Raw genomic sequence first — 25,293 nt, forward strand, 5'->3', positions numbered from 1 at the left:
AATCTGTAAATATTAACATTTATTTGAGTGTACGACTTAATTCTTTTTCCAACCTATGTTTGATGTCTGTGTGGTTTCTTAATGCAAAGCTATTTCCTGTTGAGGAACAACCGAAAGAGAAATTGATAATAAAACTCAGACAACAACTGCTCTGCATATAAAAAACAAAACAAAATCATTCTGCATTTGTCGCTTCTAGTGTTCCCACGGTCTGTCAGTAGCCACGTCCCTGCATGTTACGTCAGTGAATCAAGCTATGGCCCCAAGCAATAGCGCCCCATAGGGGAATGAATGGGTTAATCTAGTGTTTGTGAGCAGTGGCCACTAGTCACGTGACTCAGTTATTAAGGTAACAATGCAGCAGGTTGGCATGATTTAAAAAACAAACAAACAAACAAACAAACAAAGAAAAAGAGAGATAGATCACCGGGATGTTGTTCCCTCGTTTAAACGATCATTTACTTGAATGCGCCACTGATTAGAGTGCTGAAGACCCAAGATTCCTCTTCCGAGTTCCGAAGGGTGGGGGGTGTGGGAGTAAAAGATATACATGACTACATTGACGGTACGCTAGTGTTGAGTTTTTTTTTAAAAACAAAAAAAAATTTACAAAACAAACAAAAATAGAAACAGAAAAAAGTATGCACCTGTAAAGTTAGAGTTACGGCCTACGGGTATGCTGTAGTGTTGCATTTTTGCGTAGTGTTCAATTCTTTTCGCTTTTTTTTTTTACGTAATAGATTTTTCAGGGTTGCTCCAGAGAAGATTTCTTTGTTGTTTAAATACAGTTATGATATTGTCCTGTTCCTATGTAGTGGATATCTGCTTCTTTCTATCTTTTTTTGTTTCATTTTTTATCTTCTCAATTCGTGCAAAAATATAACAGACTCATACTCTTGAGTAAATTTACAAAAATCAATTTCATCAACAGCAATGGGCCTGAATATTCCAAAGAGCTGATTCTCAAGAAAAAAAATAGTGCTAAACTAGATTTCGATAAGAAAAAGAAAATTTTGAGTACAGAAGAATAAAGGTATGAAAATAGTGTTTTCACTTTTGACTGACATTACAACATTAAGGGTTCCATCAGCTCTGATCCATAGTTCTCCCTTCGAACTGACGAAAAAAAAAAAGAAAAAAAAAAAATCAACTCTACAAATCAAGAAAAACTTGATGTAAAATTGCACGTTAATGAAGAAAAACAACTTTACAGAGGATGACAAACCTTTACAGATTAAATGAGGTATTGCACAGATTAATGATAAAAAAAAGCTTAAAGGCAACAAAAATATACAGAAGAAGAAAAAAAAACTGATAGAACATTTACATTATAATTTGAATAAGATTTTAGAAAGACAGGAGCAATTTAGTGTCATTATTACTTAGGAAGGGGAAGGGGGGGGGGGCTGAGGGGGGGTTCACTAGTCATCCCATTCATCATCATCATCTTCAAAGTCTTCCTCTTCATCATCCTCATCTTCATCTGATTAAACACAAGGGGAAGATGTATATTAGTTCCACAAAATAACTGTTAGACCACAAAATAACTGTAATAACGAAGGACAAATACATTCACAGTGATTGATGTGTGCCATTAGGAAGGCTTCATGGATGCTTCTCCAAAAAGTATGGCAACAACAAAAAATGATATCAACAATTTATGGTCCATTAGAAAGCCACTGAATAACATCAAATGAAAATTCAGTCACAGTAAGGGATTTGTAACCTTTCAAAACACACAGATTGCTAAATGCAGCAGCCACCAATAAACTGTGGAAAATAAACAAACAAATTGCTTCAGACTGAACACTGTCCTAGATTCCAACATTAGTCCCCATGAAATACTTAACAGTACCACCAAGCTAAAAAGACTGAAAATATGACTGACAGAAAAGTGCATGACTCCCCCAAAAGCACTACATTTGGCAACTCAAATATGATCTACTACAGTAGATAGTGTGGGCATTAGGGGTGAGAAATGAGAATAATAATGGCCGATTGATTTTAAGATAGAACTGAACACTGTATTGGACATTTAACGTTAAGGGCCGGGTTTCCCAAAATCGTTAAGAAGCTCTTAAGTCCTAAGAACTTCTTAGGAGCGTTCTTAGAACATTCTTACAATGCTCCTAAGAAGTTCTTAGCACTTAAGAGCTTCTTAACGTGTTTGGGAAACGCGGCCATTGTTGGTTTACAGTATATTTTCGGGCAGCCCTTAGAAAAGGCTAAAAGGTTTAAGACAAATGAATATGATTCAACCCGAAAAAAAATTGACAACGAAGAAAACAACTGATTTTCCACCCATCCCTAGGAAGTATGACAGCATAGCTGTGAGAGTGGGTTGTTCAGCAGATGTGTTGGTGTACATTTGGCAAAGTGCGTCAGTGTGGGTGGGTGGGACAAAAAAAAAACCTGAACTACATAAATAAATAAAATATATTCCTTTTCTACAGCATGGCTTCAATATGAATCATAATACACTGGGCATTTGGCAAAGTTAAAGTATTAGGGCTTGTAACAATGGGAGCTATTGGGTGGGTGGGATAAAATAACTAAACTAAATAATAAATAAAAATAAAATTGATTCCTTTTCTACTGCAGGGTTTCAATATGAACTTTTAAAAGCCGATCCATCTGCTCATAATACAATACACTGGGCATCTGGCGAACTTTTAAGTATTAGAGCTAGTAAAAATGGCAGCTAATAGAGGTCCTAATCCTTCAGTTTTGCTTTACTCCTCGTTCATACTTAAGTTTGTAAAGCTGTTGCTTCCACTTTGCAAAGAAATCAAATTGTTCAGGTTATGCGTAAATACACACGAAATCACACACACACACACAAAAATATTAATATCTAATAACTATACATAGAATATTAACCAATGCTTTGCCAAGGATGAACTTAAAACCAAAGACCCACTCCTTTCTGAAATTGTTCCGGACACTGCATAACCCTTTCAACTGCACAAAAAAACATGTACATTCCTAAGGCATTTCCAGCGACGCAGAAAACAACCTTGAGCTAATAGTAACTTAATGGGACAATAAATAAATAAATAAATAAATAAATATATATATATCTTTGTTGGTTTTGATGATTTCAACCGGAAACCCTGTAGGAACAGACTGAAAGGGTCTGTCCAAGTTCCAACACAAGGAGGAGACCTGAATGGATTGAAAAGCGATGAAGAGTTGCTCACCAGAAGAGTGGATGGCCTTGCTCCTCTTCTGCATCACTTCCATCAGGGCTCCCACGATGCCCGCAGACGCCGCCGGGGTGGATGGGGCCGAGTCCTGGCTCTCAGTCACCTGGGCAAACAAGTCACATGACACACCGCACATCAGATACTGTCATTTCCCGACTATTAGCCGCCGGCTTATACATTGATTTTGCAAAAATTCTTCCACTAGGAGGTTGATACACGGGGACAGTTAATACTGTATGGTATTAATATGGTTTTGTGTCTTTTAATTGGCATAAGACACTGCCCTGCGACTTATACACAATGCGGCTTATACATGGGAAATTACTGTACCCGCACACTGTTGCTGTTGCTCCCAAAAGTGAATTCACTACACAGTGTTTCAAACGTTGTGTAATAAAATTCACTTCGGCAAGCCGCAGCAACAATGTGCGGGTATCTTTATTTTCATATTTTACCCTGCACCTGCACTAAGTTGGATGTGCGTGCACTCTCTATAACACGGCACATCAGCCCACATCAACCTCAACCCCAACCGGTCACTCACCTGTCGCCCTTTATATAACCACACACCCAGGTTCTGTACACTTTACAGTAAACAAGCCTTAGTTTATGGACAACACATATTATAACACAAGATCTATACAAGAATTACTGAGAATTAGTTGGATATTCACATTCCCTGGAAGGCTGAGTTCTACATTTATTTAAACACAATGATGAAAAGTAAATTCACCAATGGATGTACAGTATCAGGGATGAATTCCTCAATCATTAAATTATATTACAAACATGAAATATATTCATGCATTAACCATCCAATTCCTTAGGAATAAGCATAATTAATGTCTTAAGCAAAATACACATAGAAGAATGTTGCCATTTCCATTCTATCATGCATTTCAACGCAATAACATAATAAATAAAGGTCAGTGAGAAATCATCACCTTTAACATGACATTTGAATTCAGCTAAGAAACGACAGAAATGTTAACATCAGTTCAGATGGATTAAGTGTTGGTGGCAGATCATAACCTTAAATAATCTAATTCAACCTTGAATAATCTAACTGAACATTTAAGTTCAATTGAGGATCAGTCATCAGCATGCTGTGAAACTGATCTAATGGAGGCAGAGGCCTGGGGAGCACTGGGGTACAACTGACGACAGCATCCATGGGCCTAACTGACGACAGCATCCATGGGCCTAACTGACGACAGCATCCATGGGCCTAACTGACGACAGCATCCATGGGCCTAACTGACGACAGCATCCATGGGCCTAACTGACGTTGTATTGTTGTATTGTTTTGATTGAGTAAAGGTAAATCAAACAACAATACCCCAATAACAGTTCCACTGAAATCACTTGGTAAACAAAATAATAATAAAAAGATGTATGAAAATTGCTTAAAATAGTAGACATAGAGTTTTGGGAGAGAGCCCTTATACATGTACACATATATAAATAAATAAATAAAAAACAGCGGCGGAGGCGCTGCACTCACAGTCTTGAGCTGGATGCCCTGTCGTATTTGGTCAAGGAGTGCGTCGCGGCCGATGGACGTAGCGGCGGGCTTGTTGTTGGCCTCCACCTTCTTCAGCTGGGTGCCGCCGCGGATCTGCTCCAGCAGCGCCGACTTGCCCCCGGAGCCGGGCGACTCCAGCGCGTCCCCGCCGTTCTCAGGCAGCGGGGGCGGCCCCGGGGGTGGGGGTCCCGGTGGGGGTGGAGGTGGCGGAGGAGGTGGGGGCGCTCCTCCTCCTCCACCCATAGATGGAGAGGAGGCGGCAGAGGAGGAGGAGGAAGAGGGAGGGGGAGGTGGAGGAGGCCCTGGAGGAGCGATGGAGGCGTGGGCAGGCTGGGGTGGGGGAGGCAGAGGCCCTCTGGAGGGTGGAGGGGGTGGAGGTGGGGCGTTCATGCCCGGTCTGGAGGGTGGAGGTGGCGGTGGGGCAGAGGAGGGGGCTCGGGAGGGCGGAGGGGGTGGTGCTCCGCGGCCGCGTGCGGGTGGAGGGGGTGGGGGACCGCCGCTGTGGTGGGGGGGTGGAGGAGGTGGGGGGGCACCTCCACGTGAGGGTGGAGGAGGGGGGGCTGGACATGTTGGGTGGGGAAAAAAGGAGGGAGAAAAAATAACATGAGATTTCACTTCAGAAAGACTGCAATGATCAAGAGCAATGAAGGAGATTTCACATTCCACAAGGAACCAAAGTTAGGGAGCTCTTTGAATCACACACACACACACACACACACACACACACCCTCTCTTTCTAAAGTCACGGTAAGCACTCAAATGATAAGCTAAGCTCAGCACTGAAACTCAAAGGCAGATTACAATAACTCTTAAAAAGATATCTGCCTCAAAACATTAACGGGGAATGTCAGTAGGCACACGCAGTGTTGCAGTGTTGAACTTGGCCGGGCCCACGCCTCTGCTTGGTGTTCTTCCAGCTCGGCCTACACTAATAAACACACACACTCCCTCTGCCATGACTGAGCTTTTCAAACTAAATTCCCAGCAGTAGCCTGGAGTCTACCATCGGAAACTTCTAAGGCTTTTTTTTCTTCTTTTTATTTTATTTTACTTTTACTGGACTTTTGAAGTTGAAAACGGTCTGGCCTAGTTAGAAGTGATTGCAAGCACCCAAAATACACCCAATCTTGTCTGATATAAAAGCTGCTGCATACCGCTAGTTCAAAAAAGGGCTAACATGCTAACACTGCAGTTATCCTTTGGCACAAAACGAAAAACCACACTAGGGTGACAGTGTAATGCATGCTTGCACACACAGAAACACACACACACACACACACACACACACATATACACACACACAGTAGTAATAGTGGGCAGAGCATGATCGTAGCTGGGCAGCCTTAAGCTCTAATTAGAGGTCTAGAAACCCACTGCAAAACCATGCAGACAGCGAGAGCGACCTACCATACAACCTAGGCGGTCCTGAAGGATGTATACAAACACACACACACACACACAGTATATAAACATGTTAATGCCTTGCTGCAGAGGCATTGTGCTTACATGGATTTTAGCAACCACCATAACCATGTCTCTCTCACACACACACACACACACACACACACACACACACACACACACACACACACACACACACACACACACACACACACACACACACACACACACACACACACACACACACACACACACACACACACACACACACACACACACACACACACACACACACACACACACACACACACACACACACACACACACACACCTATGCCAAGAAACCACAGGTATTCTGCAATGTTCCGCGGCTCATACACTCAACCTGCCAATAAAACACGCCCCCGCTACTCCTCTCTCTCTCTCTGTGTGACAGACACAAATACACACAAGCAAAACATACACACACACACACACACACCTTGTCTGCGGAGTTCATTTTTCACAGCCTCCACGCCACCCTTCTTCTCGATGAAGTCGTAGATGACCTTGGACGTCTCCTTGTCTTTGAGCTGGGCCTCCGAGATGCCGCACATGTCGAAGAGGTTCTTCAGCTCGGGGTCCAGGTTGTTCAACTGTGGAGACGGACAAACAGGCAGACGTCACATTTAGAGATTTTTAAAAAATTTTTATGCCTTTTATGATTTTATGCCTTTAATCAGATAGGACAGTATAGAGAGAGGCAGGAAGTGAGTGGGAGAGTGAGTTGGGGTGGGATCCGGAAAGGACTACGGGGCGGGAATCAAAAGGTGGTGCGGTGCAGGTGCCCCAGCCAGCCGCGCCACGGCCGGGGCCAGAGAAGAGAAGTTTGAATAGCGCGCTTGTCAGTTAGCATCATTGTAATACTTGGCAGTAAACAACCGGCCTACATGGATTACTTGGTCTTTTCATGTTAGCCCTTCAGTAACATTGAGCTATGCTCACCCTGTGGCGAACATACATGGCATAAATAAGGTCGCAAACTATGGCCATTAGTACACGTCCTCGACTACAACTGCATCGCCCCCTGCTGTAGGAGCAGAGGCTTGACTGTGTGCTTATGATCCGCAGCATGTTTTGAGCAGAGGGAAGTATTCGGATTGAGTCTGGAGATTAAACTGGATTATTACTGTTATTTCTGATATTCAATTCAGCGGTGAATATGGCTGCGTGTAGCGACCTACATGCCCTTGCGTTACGCGCTTGGAAAATGATCTGCAAACAGGCAGAATTTCAACCCTCATGCCTGCGCCATGGGCCATCTTGTGTTGCCTCATCCGCTGCCAACGATGAGTGGAACACAAGATCAGTCAGTCATAGGGACCGCCACTGGGTGCTAACAAAGCACAGCATCCTTCCCCCTTTGCAATAAAAATAGCACTTAATAGCCCCCCCCACCCCCGCCCCCCGGCCCCTCATAACTTTAAGCATGAGAAGTTTTTTTTCCCCCCTCCCGTTTGAATAAATATTATCCTCTTTTTGTCAGGAGAGGGAGCAAATGGATTATTCGAAAACAGGTTTATGATTACTATTTTTTGCCCAAAAATCTGCTTGTGTAATAATGCCTCTGGTTGGGCAATAAGCGACGGGGCTTTGCGACGGCTGCTGACTTGGTGACGTGGCTGTTGACAGCTGATGACTGGCACACGATGGGACCAAGTCAGAGCATTGTCTTAAGCCCTCGCATCCGGCTAGAGGCAGATCAAAATGGGCCACTTGATTCCACTGTGCTGTGCTGTAACGGGCTGTACGATATTAAAAAGACATCCTGTGTTGTTGACATACTCACATCAAAGCCTGTGTTTGGGTCCCAGCCCACATGTCCAATGTGCCTGCAGAGACAGAGAGAGAGAGAGAGAGAGAGAGAGAGAGAGAAAAAGAACACACCAGTTGTCAATACATAACATTTACAAGAGAAGCATGCACGCATGCACGCCACACACACACACACACACACACACACTTTTCTAAATGACAACATCCTGGCTGGACTACTGTTGTCAGTGATATAAGTATTTGAAATGAGCATGATTTCTTGATGTCTAGTGACATATCAGGACCATTTCATGATTAATTGAAACACATTTCTTACATACAGTTCCTTTTAGTACCTAGAATGTATACTCCTTGAATGCAGACCTGGCAACCTGGAGACAGGTAAAACCACTGCGGCTCCTCAACAGCCCCTATTCATCAGCAACACTAGTCGCTTACAAGGCCTTACCAGCAGTGCTAAAACTACAGCACTGGCAGTGCTAAAACTACACCAGCAGTGCTAAAACTACAGCACTGGCAGTGCTAAAACTACACCAGCAGTGCTAAAACTACACCAGCAGTGCTAAAACTACACCACTGGCAGTGCTAAAACTAAACCGGCAGTGCTGCAACTCCAGCGCCGGCAGTGCTAAAACTACACCACTGGCAGTGCTAAAACTAGACCACTGGCAGTACTAAAACTACACCACTGGCAGTGCTAAAACTACACCACTGGCGGTGCTAAAACTACGACACGGACAATGCTAAAACTACAGCACTGTGCACACATCGGCATTAACCAGGTCAGCATGACTCTGAGCCTGGGACCTTCACCCAGCAATAAGCTCCACACCCTGGAGGTCTGGTGAACTCAGGCCGGGTCACTCAGGGAGCTGCGGAAGGTCAACCAAGGTCACACTCATCCTGGATGTCGGTGAGCTGAGCCGAGAGCTCTCTGACCTGCCATACGGACAGCACTTTAATAACCCCATTCCTGAAAAATAACGCTCCTCGATTCCCACCCAGGAAGGTCACGTGAGCTACACATTATGTAGGATTAAAGGGGGATATGTACAGTATGATTTCCGTTATGGCCAGTATACTGAGGGGATTGGCCCACTGAGGGACCAGTCCTAGTGAAATGAAATGGGGCATGGGGCCAGAGCTTGGTTCACATTTACATTCTGAAAAGAGCATTAAAAATTACAGGATTAAAATCCATTTTAATGGGAGAGCAGTCGAGAGACAGCCACGTTTATATTCCATTCATTAGCTTGTGCGCTCGCAGGGATTTCAAAACTTCTTAATGGGCTTTCTAATGGCACGGAAGAGCGACGACACGCAAGCGCTTTGGAACGACAACAAATACGGTACATCAAAACAAATTCTTACTGGAAGTTGCTGGGTGTGCCAATGTCCGCCTTGGTCAGTTTCTTCCGCTTGCCCTTGGCTTTCTTCTCCTTCTTGTTGAAGTTGCTGTGGACAATGTTGTTCATCTGGGAGTTGTTATGGAAACGCATGTTGTTGATTTCCGGGTTCTTGATGTCCACGGTGGCCATTGGCAAGGCAGGTCCTGCAAAACAAAAGGTCAGCATGTCAAACACAAACAAACAAACAAAGAAAAAACAAACTCACCTCAAACACACACCTTTTCTGCCCTCCCCCCTCCCTCCCCTCCCCACCTCAGATCGAGGAATGGAAAGAGACGCGTGCCACGAGGAGTTCACACCGGGCCATGTGAACGAACCATTCAGGATCAGACTCCTGCCAGCGGGAGACATGTTGCGCCCTTCTGTGCGTCAGAACGGACAATCAGCAGGACACCCTGCCTGCTCTAACAACTGTCGGGCGGGCGCCCCCATTTTTTTTTTTTGGAAAAGAGCATCAGCCAGCAGCAGCCAGCAACCGAGCCCAGCCCAGCCCAGCCACGGCACTATTTCCATTAGGCTCGGCCAGCAGTCTGGGAGAACAGCTGGGGCCGCCGCGAACAGCTGGGAGGGACAGCAATCACCGAGATCCTCTCAGAGCAAAACAAACACGCTCACACTCAAAACACACACACACACACAAACATACACATACACACATCCCCTTCACAGCCACGGCCGAGAAGGGCGACACAAAGGGAGAGGCACTGCTAAACCAACCCGGAAAAAAACCCCCAAAACCAACTAAACAACGAATCGTCCCTTCTCCCTCCAGTCTTCTGGAAGCTGCTGTGATGAATGCTAACCACACAGCTAAACGCTAACCACATTCCCATAAAGGAATCAAATGGTCTTCCGTCTCCTTTCCTTTCCCTGCCGTCCTGCCCTTTGTTACAGACGGGGTCTGGGACTGGAAGCCTGCCCGTACCTCGGCAGTCGTAGCCCGTGGGCGAGCCCGTGCTGGGGACGGGCGAGGCGGCGGGGCTGGTGCCGGCGGGGCTCTGGGACCTGGACGAGCTGGCCGGAGAGTCGCCCGGCGCCGGGTCCAGCAGCAGCCGGTCCATGTCCAGCGCGGAGCAGCCGCGGCGGAGCGAGAGGCGCGCGGCCGGCTCGGACAGCGGCCCGTAGAGCTCGTCCTGCGGCAGCACCAGGCAGTGCAGCGGCGCCAGGCAGCCGCCGGCCAGCGGGCCGCCCTCCGCCAGCTCCTCGGACGGAGCCGACAGGAAGGTGGTGCAGAACATCATCTTCATGGAGCAGCTGGCGACGAGCGGGCGGGCATGGGGGTGGCGACGACCGCTGCCGGACGTCCTCCCGGCGTAAAAAGTCGACGCGACGACGACACGTGGACACCCACAGCGATTTGGGTTCGGTAGATCGCAGTCCTGGCGACTGCTCTGCGAGCGACTGACAGACTGACTGACTCACTCACTCGGAGTGGCTCGCTACGGGATCATCGAGCCGTGCTCTAGGGGCAGTTTTAGGTCACCGTGCTGGCGTCGGGCAACGCCTCTCCCAGCGGGTGGCCATGGAGGCCCGCCCAATTCCCCCCGGGAAGAGAGAGGGAGGGTGGGGTGGGGGGGCAGTTGTGGTCTAATCCCGGCGAATTACACGCTGCCACTGGCTTTTTACATAACCGGCAAAGCCGCCTGTTAATCCCTCCCCAACAAATCTCTCAATTTCTGCTTCTGAAACGTGATAAATCGCTGCCGAGCCGGCTGGACGCTGCCCCATCGCCGTGGAGACGAGCGAGAGGCCGCCGGCTCCGGGGGCACAGATGTGCGGCCGAGAGGGAGGGGGCTTAACCGCGTTGGCATCTTCTTATCGGGCACGCTCGAGCCCCGGCTCAAGGTACCAAGAATTGGTCTCTTATTCTATAAGGACGTTAAAGTTGACTGGTGTTTAGCGGACAGGGAATCTAGCAGACACGAGTGTTGCTTAGCAAGTGACACATGAAGGTTTAGTCATTCTGTGGCTGGGTATGAATAGTCCTTGTTACGTTAAAGTTGACTGGTATTTCGCAGACGCATTTATCAAAAGCGACACTCGCAACAGTGGAAATCGAACCCGGATTGACCAATCGGACCTGTGCTTCATCACGTGAAGGCAAAGTGTGCATTGTCTGGGATGAATGGTCCTCATTAATGGCCCATGTCACTAAAACCTCACACTTCCAAATGGCGAGCTAAACCTCAAACTAGCTCCCACTCAAATTCACTCGTCTTCCCTCCTGAGAACATGGAGGAAAATGCACTGCCACTACTCCACTCAGGCTCACAATGCACAGTCAAGTCAGAAGAAAAAGGTTCATCCTCTTAGCCACAAGGAACCCCTTCTCCCTCCCTCTGTCCCTTCTCTTTAAAAGGTCAGTGGTGGAGGGCCGATTTGTATCAAGGAGCTGTAACCTTGGCTGCGGTATTCAAATGTGGCCGGCGTTTCTAGAGGCGTGTCTGGTCACTGAGCTTGAAGCTGCGGGGCCAACACCCAGCCGTGGAGGAGGAAGCTGTGGTGCCCTGCATTGACTGGACTTCCTCCAGGGGCCGAGGCACCTATGCGTGGCTGAGGAGTCGTGGACTGGCACCAAGCAACTAACCTTTCCACGTCTCCGATCGCAGCGTGTTTGTTGGCTCACGACGCACACCCACTGCACATGCATGCGTCTTTCAGTTTAACTGTGGGTGGCTTGTGTCAGGACAAATTACGCCGCATGTGCCTTGACACACACACACACACACACACACATATACGTCCAACCTCTGGGCACATTAGAAAAGCCTGTGGCCACCATGGGAGGCCGAGCTGTCAAAACACACCCATGCAAATCATGGACGTCAAGCTCCTATCTGTTGGGCCGCACTGGAAATGTCACAGAGATTAGGGCCAGCTCTCACCATACCCCAAGGCACCACACAGATAGAGAGAGAGAGAGAGAGAGAGAGAGAGAGAGAGAGAGAGAGAGAGAGGGGGGGTGAGAGAGAGAGAGAGTGGGGGGGTGAGAGACAGAGAGAGAGAAAGAGAAAGAGAGAGAGAGACAGAGACAGAGAGACAGAGAGACAGAGAGACAGAGAGAGAGAAAGAGAGAGAGCCAGAGAGAGAGAGAGGCGTCAATGTCAACTGGCTATGAGATCCATTAGTGGCGGCGGCCAAAAATCCCGCTAAACGGATTAATAATTTTTGTTTTGCCATCAGGGCACCGTGTTCACACATAGAGCTCCAAGGTGGCAGTGGCTCTACATCAACAACACACACACAACGATAAGGGACACTCTTCATAGTGGAGAGGGCTACTGCCAAATGAAACATTACGTACAAACCGAAGCTTCAGCCTTTGCAGAGATACAAGCAGTTCCTCAACCAGTGGCTATTAAGACTGATGAATGGCAGGGTAGAGGGAGGGGGTTTCTTTTCCAAGATGGCCAAGATTAAGAATTTGCACAACACACACACACACACACACACACAAACAAAAACACTTTTTCTAGAACATTCAAACCATATCTGGGATGGGCCAAGCCTCGGGGCAACAGAGCTGGCGTCGCTGCTAGAGTGGTTCACATATGGTGGGAGGGCAACTAACCCTGAGAGGATTAACTCTTCCAAGCAAAAGTCTGTGTGTGTTTGTGTATGTGTATGTGTGTACAGTATGTGAATGTGAATGTATGTGTGTGTGTGTGCTCATTTGTGTATGTGCAGGCTTTTTCAAATGGGGAGGGGAAAACATTAGCTGTGACGCACATCTGGGGTGGAATGGGGTGGGGAGGGCGTTGATGTGGTGTGTGTGTGTCTGTGTGTGTGTATGTGTGTGTGTGTGTGTGTGTGTGTGTGTGTGTGTGTGTGTGTGTGTGTGTGTGTGTGTGTGAGTAATGCGTGTGCGCTGTGCATGTTTGTGTGTGTTCATGCATCAATGTGTTGGTGCTGCTGTGCTGTTTATTTTCATGATGATTTTTATGAACCGAAAAATTGCAGAGAGCTTAATCTGATACTCAACAGACTGTCTGAAAGTGTATTATGCTATATTAAGTTAACAAGATTTTGCATCCTCTTTTTTTAATTCACTTTCAAATGAAAGTGGGCTTTGGCTCTCTCTAACCCTGCCGAGCGAATTCTGCAACATCAAAAAAGCACTACCAAAAAAAAATACAAAATATGACATTGAATCGTTTGAAAAGGAGGCAAGTGATTAACAACGTACCATTTGGTGGGTCACGTCTCTTCTCTGCAAAAACAAAATTAAGATGATTAAACAAATGCTGCGTTTGGCGACGTTCAGACGATCGCATTAGTGAACTCGAAAGAGAGTGAGTGGGTGAGTGAGTGAGCGGGCGAGCGAGCGAGTCACGGCGAATGCAAAAAAAAGTGCATTTTAAGAGGAGGCATTTTTAGGAGTCTTGAAAGGCATGGGTCTTTCGGGTTAGTGATTTTACTGAGGTGTTTTTAAGAGCCCAGAGAGTTGAAGGACACATTGAAGAACACAACAAAATGGACAGATCTAGAGAAAAAAGTGGCAGAAAAAGGTAGACGTATGGAAAGGAAGGGAAATTTCAAGCAAGCAAGAAGAAGAAGGAAGAAAGTGCAAATATGCAATATCATGAAGTAGCCCCATCAGGTCTGAGTTCCCCTTGACTGAGACACTGGGGAGGGCTTAGAGCAGCAGGGGGGGAGAGAGTTGGAGGAAGTGCTTAGACCCTCGTGAAACTCCGGGAGCAGCAGCAGCCAGTAAAAAAGCGCTGACTCCACGTTTCGAAACCCCCTCGCAGGTCCCGGAGACTTCAAAGCAAACAAACCAACGAGTGAGCGAACGAGTTGACAGTGGTGAGAGGCCAACGAGGGCCCGGAAGAACAGCGGCCATCATTACGGAGAGGGACTTGAAGTGAGACGCAGGAAAAGGAGGGAGAGAGGGGGAGAGAGAGAGAGGGAGAGAGAGATAGAAAGAAGAAGAAAAGAGAGATGTAGGAGCGACAGAGAGGGGGCGCAAAGAGAGATGCCGGGAAAGGTGAGAGAGGGAGCAAGAGAGAGAGAGAGAGAGGGAGCAAGAGAGAGAGAGAGAGAGGGAGCAAGAGAGAGAGAAAGAGTCGTAGGACAGAGAGGGGGCGCAAAGAGAGATGCAGGAAAAGGTGAGAGAGGGAGCGAAAGAGAGAGAGCCTGAAGAGAGATGCAGGAGTGAGAGAGGGTGGCTAGATGGTGGTGGAGTTAAAAAAAAAAAAAAGGCTTGCTAAAATAGCATGGGGGGGGGGGGGGCCTTGGAGTCAAATGGAGTGAGTCATCATCTCAGCTAACCGAGCAGGAAGATAACAAAAGAGAGGAAAGGAAGAGAAGTCTGGTATAAAAATAGGGGTAAGACTACCAAGGCTTGAGCAAAGTAAAGACAGAGTTAAATCCAGCAGGTTAACAGTGGAGACCGCCAGTGAAGGAGAGAGAAGAGTGGGAAGCTGAACTAGGGTGGCAGAGGGGTGGGGTGGAGTAATAGAGGGTGGGGGTGGGGTAATCGAGGGTAGGGGTGGGGTAAAAGAGGGTGGGGGGGGGGGGTAATAGTGGAAGGGACAGATGTTAGCAGAAAAGTTAGCGCTGCCGGCTTGCACTCACCGGTTTTCCTCTGTCGCCTTGACAACAGGTCTGTGGTGGCGCTGCGGAAGCGTTTGGCCTCTTCCTCACTGGCGAAGTTCAGGCCAATCTGGCATGTCTGCAAGAGCACGCAGTCACACAAACGCATCAGCCCAATCCCTTTGCCAAATACAGAAATAGCAAACAGCAAACGAGAAGCCAATGTCCCATTTTACACTCAATAACATCCAACATGACAAGTCACACGGGGGCATCATGTTTTCGAGAGAGCATGTCTTACTTGTGAAATGATAACATGGTGATTCAGAACTAATACACATCAATTAGACAAACAAAACAACATGACAAGACGACACAAACATGGCCGCACACTGCCTTCATAATCCAAAATGAAGAGCGCTTCCATGGCTCCCCACAGACTGCTGCAGGCAGAGGGCACATCCGTCCTGGCAGGCTGATTCCTATCAGTCCGACCTGTAGGGCCTTATCGCAGTGTCGGACGCGCATACCTCATGGTCTGTTGGAGGTCTTTTGCATGGCCGCTGAGCCAAAGCTTTCCACATAAACACGACGAGATATAGGAAGACACATGACATGAACACCAAAAACACGCAGACGAGGAGAGGAGAGGAGACGGGGCGACGAGGCGACGAGACACTTACATCTCCGGCGAACGTCAGGAAGTAGGTCCTGGAGGGAGTGACGGCAAAGTTGTTGTAGAGTTCCTGCTCAAACAAGGTCTTTCCCTCCTGTGGTAAGACAAGACCGAAAAACATACAACCATAAGCAGAGGGAATTAACGGTGTGACGGAGCCACGCGCACAAACGTGACATGGTGGTTTGGTCGATGGCAGTAGTGGCGCACATACCTCTGAAGTCCTCCTACATTTATAAAGGATCCAAGGCTGCCATCTTTTGCCCATAAAAGGAGATCCTGGAGCTAACCGAAGCGAACTACCTATTGAAAGTTTGCTCCCCGTGTACTGTAGCAAAAAAATCTTCTTATGTGGGCAAAGATGTCAGCTTTTTTTGGTACGTGATCTACAGCGGTCTACGGAGGGGCTCACCTTGATGTCGAAGATCCGGATGAAGTAGGACCTCGCGGGGTTGTCTTTGACCAGACAGGCCACACCACAGCACCTCTTCGTCCAGCAGCCATTCCTCTCGCCCATAAACACCTGCACCACTCCGGAGGCTAGGGTCTGAGAGAGAGAGAGAGAGAGAGAGAGAGAGAGAGAGAGAGAGAGAGAGAGAGAGAGAGAGTGAGAGAAAGGAGTGAGAGAGCGAGAGATAGAAGTGAGTGAGAGAAAGAAGTGAGAGAGTGAGAGAAAGGAGTGAGAGAGTGAGAGAAAGCAGTGAGAGAGCGAGAGAGAGAAAGAGAAAGGAGGAGGAAGAGGAGAGAAAGAGGGATGGAGAGAAGCAGGAGAGAGAGGGATAGAGAACTGTTAAATTCTCATTAAGCATCACGGTAGCAGAGAGTACGACCATAATCTCCCTAGATTCCAAGTCAGTGACCTAGAAGACAGATCATATGCCTCCACTGTTTATGGCCTACATTTACACACACACACACACACACGTATGCTGCCCCTCTATCCTTTACCAACACACACACGCTTATAAACACGGGGCAAAGTCGGGCATGCATAAAAAGCAGTGATGTACACACACACTTACAGGACTTACGCACGCACGCACACACGCACACACACCCACATACAAAGACAGATCTGCACCACAAAGTAACTAGGCCTACAGACCTTCACACCCAAGTGACAGGCCTACAGGCCCGCAGACCTACACACAGACACACCAAAGTAACTCGGCCTACAGACCTTCAAACCAAAGTGACAGGCCAACAGGCCCACAGACCTACACACACCAAAGTAACTCGGCCTACAGACCTTCACACCCAAGTGACAGGCCTACAGGCCCGCAGACCTACACACAGACACACCAAAGTAACTCGGCCTACAGACCTTCAAACCAAAGTGACAGGCCAACAGGCCCACAGACCTACACACACCAAAGTAACTCGGCCTACAGACCTTCACACCCAAGTGACAGGCCTACAGGCCCACAGACCTACAGTACACACACACACACACCAAAGTAACTCGGCCTACAGACCTTCACACCCAAGTGACAGGCCTACAGGCCCGCAGACCTACACACACACACACACACACACACACACACACACAGACAGACAGAGACACATCTACCCTCCATGCAGCATTTCCAGTGATTGGTGTTTTGGCTGCGAGCGCCGTGGCCATAATTATGCCCTTTGGGTTAGTGCTGACACGTGCTCCCTTGACCACAGCGCCACTGCTGTCAGTCTCCCTCTCGCCCTCTCGCTCTTGCTCTCTCCCTCTCTCTTTCTATCCCTCTCTCTTTCTTTCTCTCCCTCTCTCTTTCTTTCCCTCTCTCTCTCTTTCTCTCCCTCTCTCTTTCTTTCGCTCGCTCGCTCCCTCCCTCCCTCCCTCCCTCCCTCCCTTGCTCTCTCCCTCTCTCTTTCTCTCCCTCTCTCTTTCTTTCTCTCCCTCTCTCTTTCTTTCCCTCTCTCTCTCTTTCTCTCCCTCTCTCTTTCTTTCGCTCGCTCGCTCCCTCCCTCTCTCCCTCCCTCCCTCCCTCCCTCTCGCTCACTCTCTCTCTCCGTCCTCCTGATGTGGTGGGCGCGGTGCGGGCACCGTAAAAAGCGAGAGAGCCTCGGTCGTGGACCATGGGGGCACTGAAAAGGGTGGGGGGGGGGGGGTGTCAGGAAATGATGACGGAGGTGTTGAACGCCGCTGTTGATGCCGCCATGCTCCACTGCAGGAGGTTGGAGCGACCGCAGTTAGGCACTCTGAAGTACCGCAGAGCCATACATCCCCGACGGCCAGAGAGGGAGGAGAAGAAAAAGAAAAGAAAGAGAGAGAGGGAGGGAGGGAGAGAGGGAGGGAGGGGGCGGAAAGGCGAAGAGACATGCCGTCCTCCATGACAGAGTGGCTCGGCTCTCGCTTGGACAACCCTCTTTGCCAAGCGCCTCTCTCTCTCGCTTTATGGAAACACACGCAAACACACACACAAAAACACACGCACGCTCCCACCCCCTCTCACTCTCACACACACACACTACACTCTCTCTCTCTCGCTCACACACGCTCACACACACACACACCACACACACCACACACACCACACACACCACACACACCACACACACCACACACACACACACACACACACACACACACCAGTGTCTTGGCAGTCTCCTCACGCACGCGCTGCCAAGCTGCCAGGGATGCAGCGAAAAGAACCGTTTGCTGGAGTCAGCTCTGCTAATAATATGAGGACTGGAGAGGGCGCTGGGGCGGGGTGGGGTGGGGTGGGGTGGGGTGCACTCCCATGATTGCGTTGGAAAAGAACAGCCCGGTTAATAATCATCAGAAACTCTGCTCACTACAGACAGGAACCAGGGGTCGGAAAGAGGATGCAACCACATCACCTCCAGAGCCATGTGGATGGAGGGAGAGAGGGAGAGAGGGAGAGAGGGAGAGAGAGAGATAGAGAGAGAAAGCGGGAGTCTGATGTGAAGGACTGCATTTGCATCCATGTCCCAACAGTTCCTGCTCAACCACAGATAGACAAGAGTCCATCATCAGGCCCATCGTTCCGTGACAGAGCCGCAGTCATACATGACGAAAACACACACTGGTCATCTTTCATGAGCTTGTCATCGACGATGCCATCACAAGTGGTCACTAATCAGAAACAGCTCCGAAAAGTCCTGCGGCGTTTCACAGTCTGGAGAGGAGGAGGAGGAGAAGGAGGCCGTAAAAAGGCTGACTGAAGGAGAGGGACACGGACGGCCACCTGGGGCGCTAATTGCAATCCGCAGGACAAGCTGCCATTCAGGAAATGCCACTGGAACTTTGGTGCAAAACCACCAGCTAAGAGGAGGAGGAGGAGGAAGATGAAGAGGAAGAGGAGAAGGAGAAGGAGGGGTTTTAAATAAACGTTTGCTTTGAAGAGGGTCAACTCTGAGGAGTCATAAAAAGAAAGGGGGAGACTGAGAATGAGAATGAGAGAGAGAAAAAGGTTTGAGAGAATAGAGAGGAGAGGAAATGGAAAGGAGAGAAAGGACAGAGTGAGAAAAAGAGGAAGAGAGAGAACGAACCGCAGCAGAGCGTTGGGCAGGCCAGGGCTCGGACCCTGCCAAAAGCTGCGGCTCAGGAATGCGCCCCCCCAAAATGATGGGTCGCGGAGGGCTCCGCCACACTGGGGGCCTGTTAGCACGTTTGGGCCCTGCGAACGGGAGTCCGCTCCAACACAGCTCCTCCAGCAGCCACCGCTGCGTTCACAAGCTGCGTTCACAAGCTGCGTCGGCAGTTCGAGAAGAACGGAGAGTGTCTGAAGTAGCCAAGGAGAACGCACAGACAAGAGGAAGAGGAAGAGGAAGAGGAAGCTCCCCATCTCTTGGAAGGCCTGCTTAGCGGGCCGCCCAGTAAAAATGTCCTCAGACTGCAATAAGGCGGGAGGGGGAAAAAAGAACAGCAATAAAAAAAAGATCCATAAAGCGCAGTCATGCTAGAGCGGACTGGCAGCACTCCGTCCTTCTTTCATCCCCTCCCTCTCTCCTTCCTTTCTTCCTCCTTCCTCCATCTCTCCCTCTCTCTCTCCTTCCTCCTCCTCCTCCCTCTATCCCTCTCTCTCTCTCTCGTCGCAAAAGTATTCAAATGAGGGTGGGCGAGGGTGGATTTTTATCAGCGCTGAGCAGGAGCCGTGTGCTGTGTGGGGCCTGCGGAGTGCGGAACTCTTAATCTCCATCTTTATTGGCGGCCAGAGAGTGTGTGCCCCCAGGGAGCCAGAGCGCAAGGTGGGAGACGGACCGAATGACCGCTCCCAGCACTTACCGCAGCCTCAACCCACAACTTTCTATATTTATGTATGTGTGTGTGTGTAGTACATTAGCATTGACCTCTATTAATTTAACACAAGCTTGCACCCAAAGTGACTAACAATTTAGTCCACACACAGGGTCTTATATTTGTGTGTGTGTGTGTGTGCGCGTGTGTGTGTGTTGCATAGCTCATGCACATTAGCATTGACTTCTATTCATTTAGCATATGCTTGTACCCAAATTGACTACCATTTTAGTCCACATACAGAGTCTTCCTTACCATGGACTAAACCCCTTTACTGTGGCACTGTTAGCCAACTGGGCTAGCGGTTGAGCTCCAGGAACACCATGTGGAGGGAGCCTTTTGTGCTGCCCTCTCCAGCCTCTGTGTTGGCATGCAAGCGGCATCCCTTCCCCTCTTCAACGGAGGGGGCAGCCCGCAAGAGAGAGCGAGGCGCGGTGGAACGTGATCGCCAGGGCGAAGCCGCCGTCAATCGTGCGGAACGGAACGGAGCCGTCCTCTCTTACGCAACGGCAGCGATGCGCTTGTGCACGCTGCACAGACGTGACCCCTGACCCCGTTGTGTGCAACTCTGATTACAGTATCAGCACAAGCCTCTGTGGATGGGGACTGATGGTGATGGAGGAGGAGGAAGAGGAAGAGGAAGAGGAGGAGGAGGAGGAGGAGGAGGAGGAGGAGGAGGAGGAAGAAGATGTTGAGCAATTGACTTCACAGCTTTACTAAATCAGCGCTCATTCTTTCTGACCGACTTTTTTGATATTCAACAGAGATGATGCGAGAGAGACAGGGAGAAAGGGGGAGGGAGAGAGAGAGGATGAGAGGGGCAGGGAGAAAGGGAGAGAGGATGTGAATGTGAGTGAGAGTGAGAGTGAGAGTGAGAGTGAGAGTGAGAGAGAGAGAGAGAGAGAGAGAGAGAGAGAGAAAGAGAGAAAGAAAGAGAGAAAGAGCGAGAGCTAGATACCATTTCATCTGGGCAACTCGTGGACCACTTCAGCCTCTGCAGTGACTAAGGGAACAGACACGAGATGAGAATGATAAAGGAGAAAGAAAGAAGCAGATCTTTCTCTCTCTCTCTCTCTCAACCAGGAGCAAAGTTTGCCCTGAGCAGCCCTTCACTGGAGCAGGAAGCGTAAAAGAGAGGAGAGAGAGGAGGGGGTTGGGGGGGGGGGGGGGGGGGGGGGGGTTGGCAGCGAGGGAGAGCGGCCGCCAGAGCCGAGGCGGCGGAGATCAAGAGAGGCCTGTCTCTGCAGGGCCGGCCGGCGGGGCACAAAGCCCCCAGTGAGACCCACCGCAGCACTTCCTGCCGAGGGGAGAGGACTGCTGATCAGGCACTCGCCCCCTCCACCCCCCCTCCACTGCCCACACACACTAGCGCTCGCTAGGTCTCCTCTTTCCTCAATACCCTGTGTGTGTGTGTGTGTGTGTTTGTCTATCTGATTGTGAGTTCAAATTTGTGTTTGTGTGTATGAGTGTGTATCTCTGTGTGTGTGAGAGAGAGTGTGTGTGTGTGTGTGTGTGTGTGTGGCATGGGTGTGGACCTGAGTGTGTGAACGCGCATGTGTACGTGTCTGCACAAAAAAAATGAACTGGATGCCTTTCACCTTTACTCTCTTGTGATGGCGAACACTGCAGAGAGAAACAGGAGCCTCAAGAAACAGTAGACGCAAGAGCAACGCCGCGCCTGAGCAATAGGTATGTGTGTGTGTGTGTGTGTGTGTGTGTGTGTGTGTCTGAGAGAGAGAGAGAGAGAGAGAATGAATGAGGGAAAAGAAAGGAGGAAGACAGAGTGAAGGACAAGAAAGGTTGCTACAGAGAAGAGAGAGTGAGAGAAGGCAACTGAGCGAGAGGCTTGAGGAGCCGCCAGAGGGGGCTTGAAGGACGACCTCCATGCCGCATCGCACAGAAACTCCACAGTAAAGGAATTCCTCTGTCGTACGCACAGAAACTTCTGACAATACACCCACTCCAAACATGAATGGACAGGCCACGGGGACTGGGCTACACGTCACTGGGGAGAATCAGGCTTTTTGTTGCCATAGCTGCTCCATATCAGGGATGGGAGATGGCAGGGAGGGGTACAGTGACACAGAGGGAAATAACGTTGATGAGTTTTCTGTTGCTCTTTCTGCTCCCGCTCACCCAATGTTTTCTTCATAATCGGGCCATTATGTAACCCGTAATCGCACATTCACAGCCCGTTTCAGCTTAATTTCCCCACACTCGCTAACGCTAACACTGACACACACACACACCCTTATTCGTACTGTCCAACTCAGAGAAAAGGACAACAGCATGGCTAGGATGCTTCACATGCCTAAGCCGTAGGTCACATGAAGGCAATGACATCACCGTCACAAGGCCAGTGATGTCGTCAGCTTTATGGCAACCACGGTCACCATATCTCAGCGCAGGTGCTAGCCAGGAGGCGCCAGGTAAAAGACTAGGAGTCAGGTCATGTGACCACTTCAGAACACCACCAGGTCTGCCTCCCAAAGTCACCTCTCCGTTTCCTTCACACTGGTTAATTCTTACGGTCGAAACGGTGAATGAACAGGTATGAGGAAACGTGGTGTTGTATTGCGGAGGTGTGAAAGGTCATCGGAGAAGGCTTTCTCTGCAGAGTACATAAAGGCAGGCGAGATGGCGAGATAGCGAGAAACACACACACACACACACAAATAAAATGGGTATGGAGGCCTACAGACAAACTCAGCCAAGCGTTAACATTACACAACACAGATTGCCCCTGCATTCGGAAGTAAATCTGATTAAGCTTGTTGATTAAACAAATGCAAAACAACAAGTGACCTGAGACTAAAATTAAGGAGCAGTACCATTTCTTTCCTGTGGCTAATGACTAACTGTCCACCAGTGCCAGTGGGAATGACAGGCGCCGCCAGTTCAAACCCTTTACAGAATCTTGTTAAATGTCCGTTGTTAAGATTTCTCCCGGGGGCCGACTTGGAGCATCAAAGACCATTAAAATAGATCTGCAAGATGACAAGTGCCTTGGTCCACAGCACCACCTTGACGCATACAAGTTAATAGGGACAGTTCGGCGTACTGAGGGGTATGTGTCAGCAGAATCAGCACTGCACTAAAGGATAGAAAAGCGAGCTCGTGCAACGTTTATTTATAAGGAGCTCGTGTCATGCGATGCCCAATTAATTAAACAGTCTTGCCAACACACCGGCGACCTCCCAGTTCATCGTTCAGCAAGACACAAGAGGAAGACTTTGATCAATTTAGCAGCAGTGACAACTTTAGAGCGTCGACTGCAGATGGACAAATACAACTTATGTTGTATATTTGCAATGTACCAGGTGGTTTGTGTCTTGCTGCCTGGATTTTAAACAGTGTTAGCAAGTAAGCTACACGTACAAAGGCAAGTTGCTAAGCCAGAAACAGGAAACGTTATGTAATGACAAACCAGAACCACAACGACTCGCTTCCTAGCAAATTGACTTTCCAGATCCAGGTCTACGTAAACAATTCCTAAGAAAAGTGTCTGAGCTAGCTAGCAGTATTTAACTAGCATACAACAGTCGCTGACTGCAGGAATTCAGAGTCAATGTAGGCCTCAGGGCTTGGCTAAAACTTTTCACCGCCTTAATGACACCAGGTCCTGGGATGTTAACACACCCTGTCCCTTCCCCTGTGGTGCGAGCACTGCCATTCCCAAAATATTTGTCGATTAATAGCTTATGCTATCTTGACTGACCGCACATTTCTCTAAAGCACGGACAACGGAACTCACTCTCATGACAAACATACAGGTGTTTTACAGGCATACGTGCTTCTAATTTAACATTAACAATGTTGCAGGTAATGCTGATAACATTAGGTAACTGTAACGTTTTGGTGAACACCGCAGTCAAGACCATAGCCTGGTAGCGTCAGCTAAAGTGGCCAGCTAGCTAGGCTAGCGCTAGCTAGTAAACTTACGCTGCATTTCCTGCCCAGATGATTGAAGAGACTGTCGTTTTCTTGCGGGGTAAGGAGTATGGATCCGATATTCGTTGGCCGCCGAGGCGGCGGATGACCACTCATACTTAATTGTCAATCAAAAACAGAATAATGCGAACTCCAAAAGAGAGAAAATTAGAGACAGGCAGTCATTGATCACCGTGGCCTGCAACCGGACCCTCTCATGGGTGCAGGTTTGTTGCGGACGAAGCGAGGTGAACGTAAAATCCCTAACTTGTTCAGGGAGTCTGAAATACGGTGCAGATGTTCCTTCGACTTCCAAAAAAAAGCCAGTTAGCTCTGGTGTCCCACTGTCTCAAAAATCTAAACTTTCATCGTAACTCAGACAGCAACATCGACAGCTTGATCCAACATGGCAGCAGTGTAACGCAACATTGCGCATGACAGGGAGCCACGGCGATTCTGAGTTTATTTACGTACGTTTTGGAGCGCTGCGACTCTCCCAAATACCCTTGCTCTGGTCAGACATTTGACATACACTAACCAAGCAAAGCTATGAAAATACTTGATCGTTGCACTGAGAGAGAGGGGTCGAGTGGTCCTCTCCTCTGGGACATTTAGAGACGAAAATGCACCGTGAGAATGTCATCAGCGTATAATAGGGCGGAGTCTGCAGGATTGAGGTTGCCAAGTTTATGTTATGCTAATCAAGTGAGGAATGTGACGTGAGAATATGGACAAATTAAACATGGTGTGATGCTGAATACTGCAAAATTATGACGTACTTTAGCAAACAGTGGATTCATATTTTCCCTTTAACTCTGAAATGTCGACAGTCAAATGAAAATAAACACATTTCTCTGTGGGATTGGACTCTGCTCCAGTTAACACATGGCCTTGGGGGGCATCTGTGTGACATGTGAAGCAGTGTGGATATCTTATATGCAATATTAATAGAAAGATTTCATCTATCGTTGAAAATAAATAATAAAAAAACAGGTCGCCAAGCAGACACAGTGCCAGCCTCTACACTAGCCTACACATTTTCAATGTATGACTGGCTCTACTCAGTGAACAGAAGGAGAGGATGATGCATATTTCATAATTTTGCCTCAAGGGAGACAAGACACACACACATGCACACTGCTCAGTACACAGCCCTGCCGTTAACAAAATGTGACTAATACACATGCCCGGCCATGGAGATATACAATGTGGGTCACAGAGCAAGCTTCAACGGAGGAGGAATCCGTGTTGCTTCACTATCATGTAAAGAGTAGGCCTAGGCTCTCGTTTCTCTGAACAACTAACAATACCTCAGGGCAGGGAACTAAAATAGGAGAAAAAAGAAAATGTATAGGGTACATGTTCTTCACTGTATTGTCCGAGGACAAAATCACAGATACAATAGGTGACATTGCCTAATTAGAGGGGGGATAAGATCACTGGACAGTGTATAACAGGAAATAACACACTGCCGAAATAGCACAGATTGGTCTCTGGAGGTATCACCTTCTCAGAGTGAGCCACTCCTTTGCATGGTTAG

General features: G+C 48.5%; 1 protein-coding gene across 2 annotated transcripts; it reads right to left on the minus strand.

The window, feature by feature from the left end:
- On the minus strand, nt 1-24,360 carry waslb (WASP like actin nucleation promoting factor b). 2 transcript variants are annotated; one of them, XM_062517954.1, is made up of 11 exons: nt 23,766-24,360; nt 15,981-16,115; nt 15,576-15,662; nt 14,935-15,031; nt 13,543-13,566; nt 9,319-9,499; nt 7,961-8,003; nt 6,614-6,767; nt 4,711-5,291; nt 3,201-3,309; nt 1-1,483 (listed from the first exon to the last, which is right to left on the minus strand). In XM_062517954.1, the coding sequence occupies exons 1-11, from the start codon at nt 23,868-23,870 to the stop codon at nt 1,422-1,424; spliced, it is 1,578 nt and encodes a 525-aa protein (XP_062373938.1). In that variant the 5' UTR covers nt 23,871-24,360; the 3' UTR covers nt 1-1,421. The 2 variants fall into 2 exon arrangements, with proteins under 2 accessions (XP_062373938.1, XP_062373939.1); XM_062517955.1 differs by lacking the exon at nt 13,543-13,566.
- Nucleotides 24,361-25,293: the final 933 nt, after the last annotated feature.

Source organism: Sardina pilchardus, chromosome 17, assembly GCF_963854185.1.
Source record: "Sardina pilchardus chromosome 17, fSarPil1.1, whole genome shotgun sequence".
In the NCBI taxonomy this organism is placed as follows: domain Eukaryota; kingdom Metazoa; phylum Chordata; class Actinopteri; order Clupeiformes; family Clupeidae; genus Sardina; species Sardina pilchardus.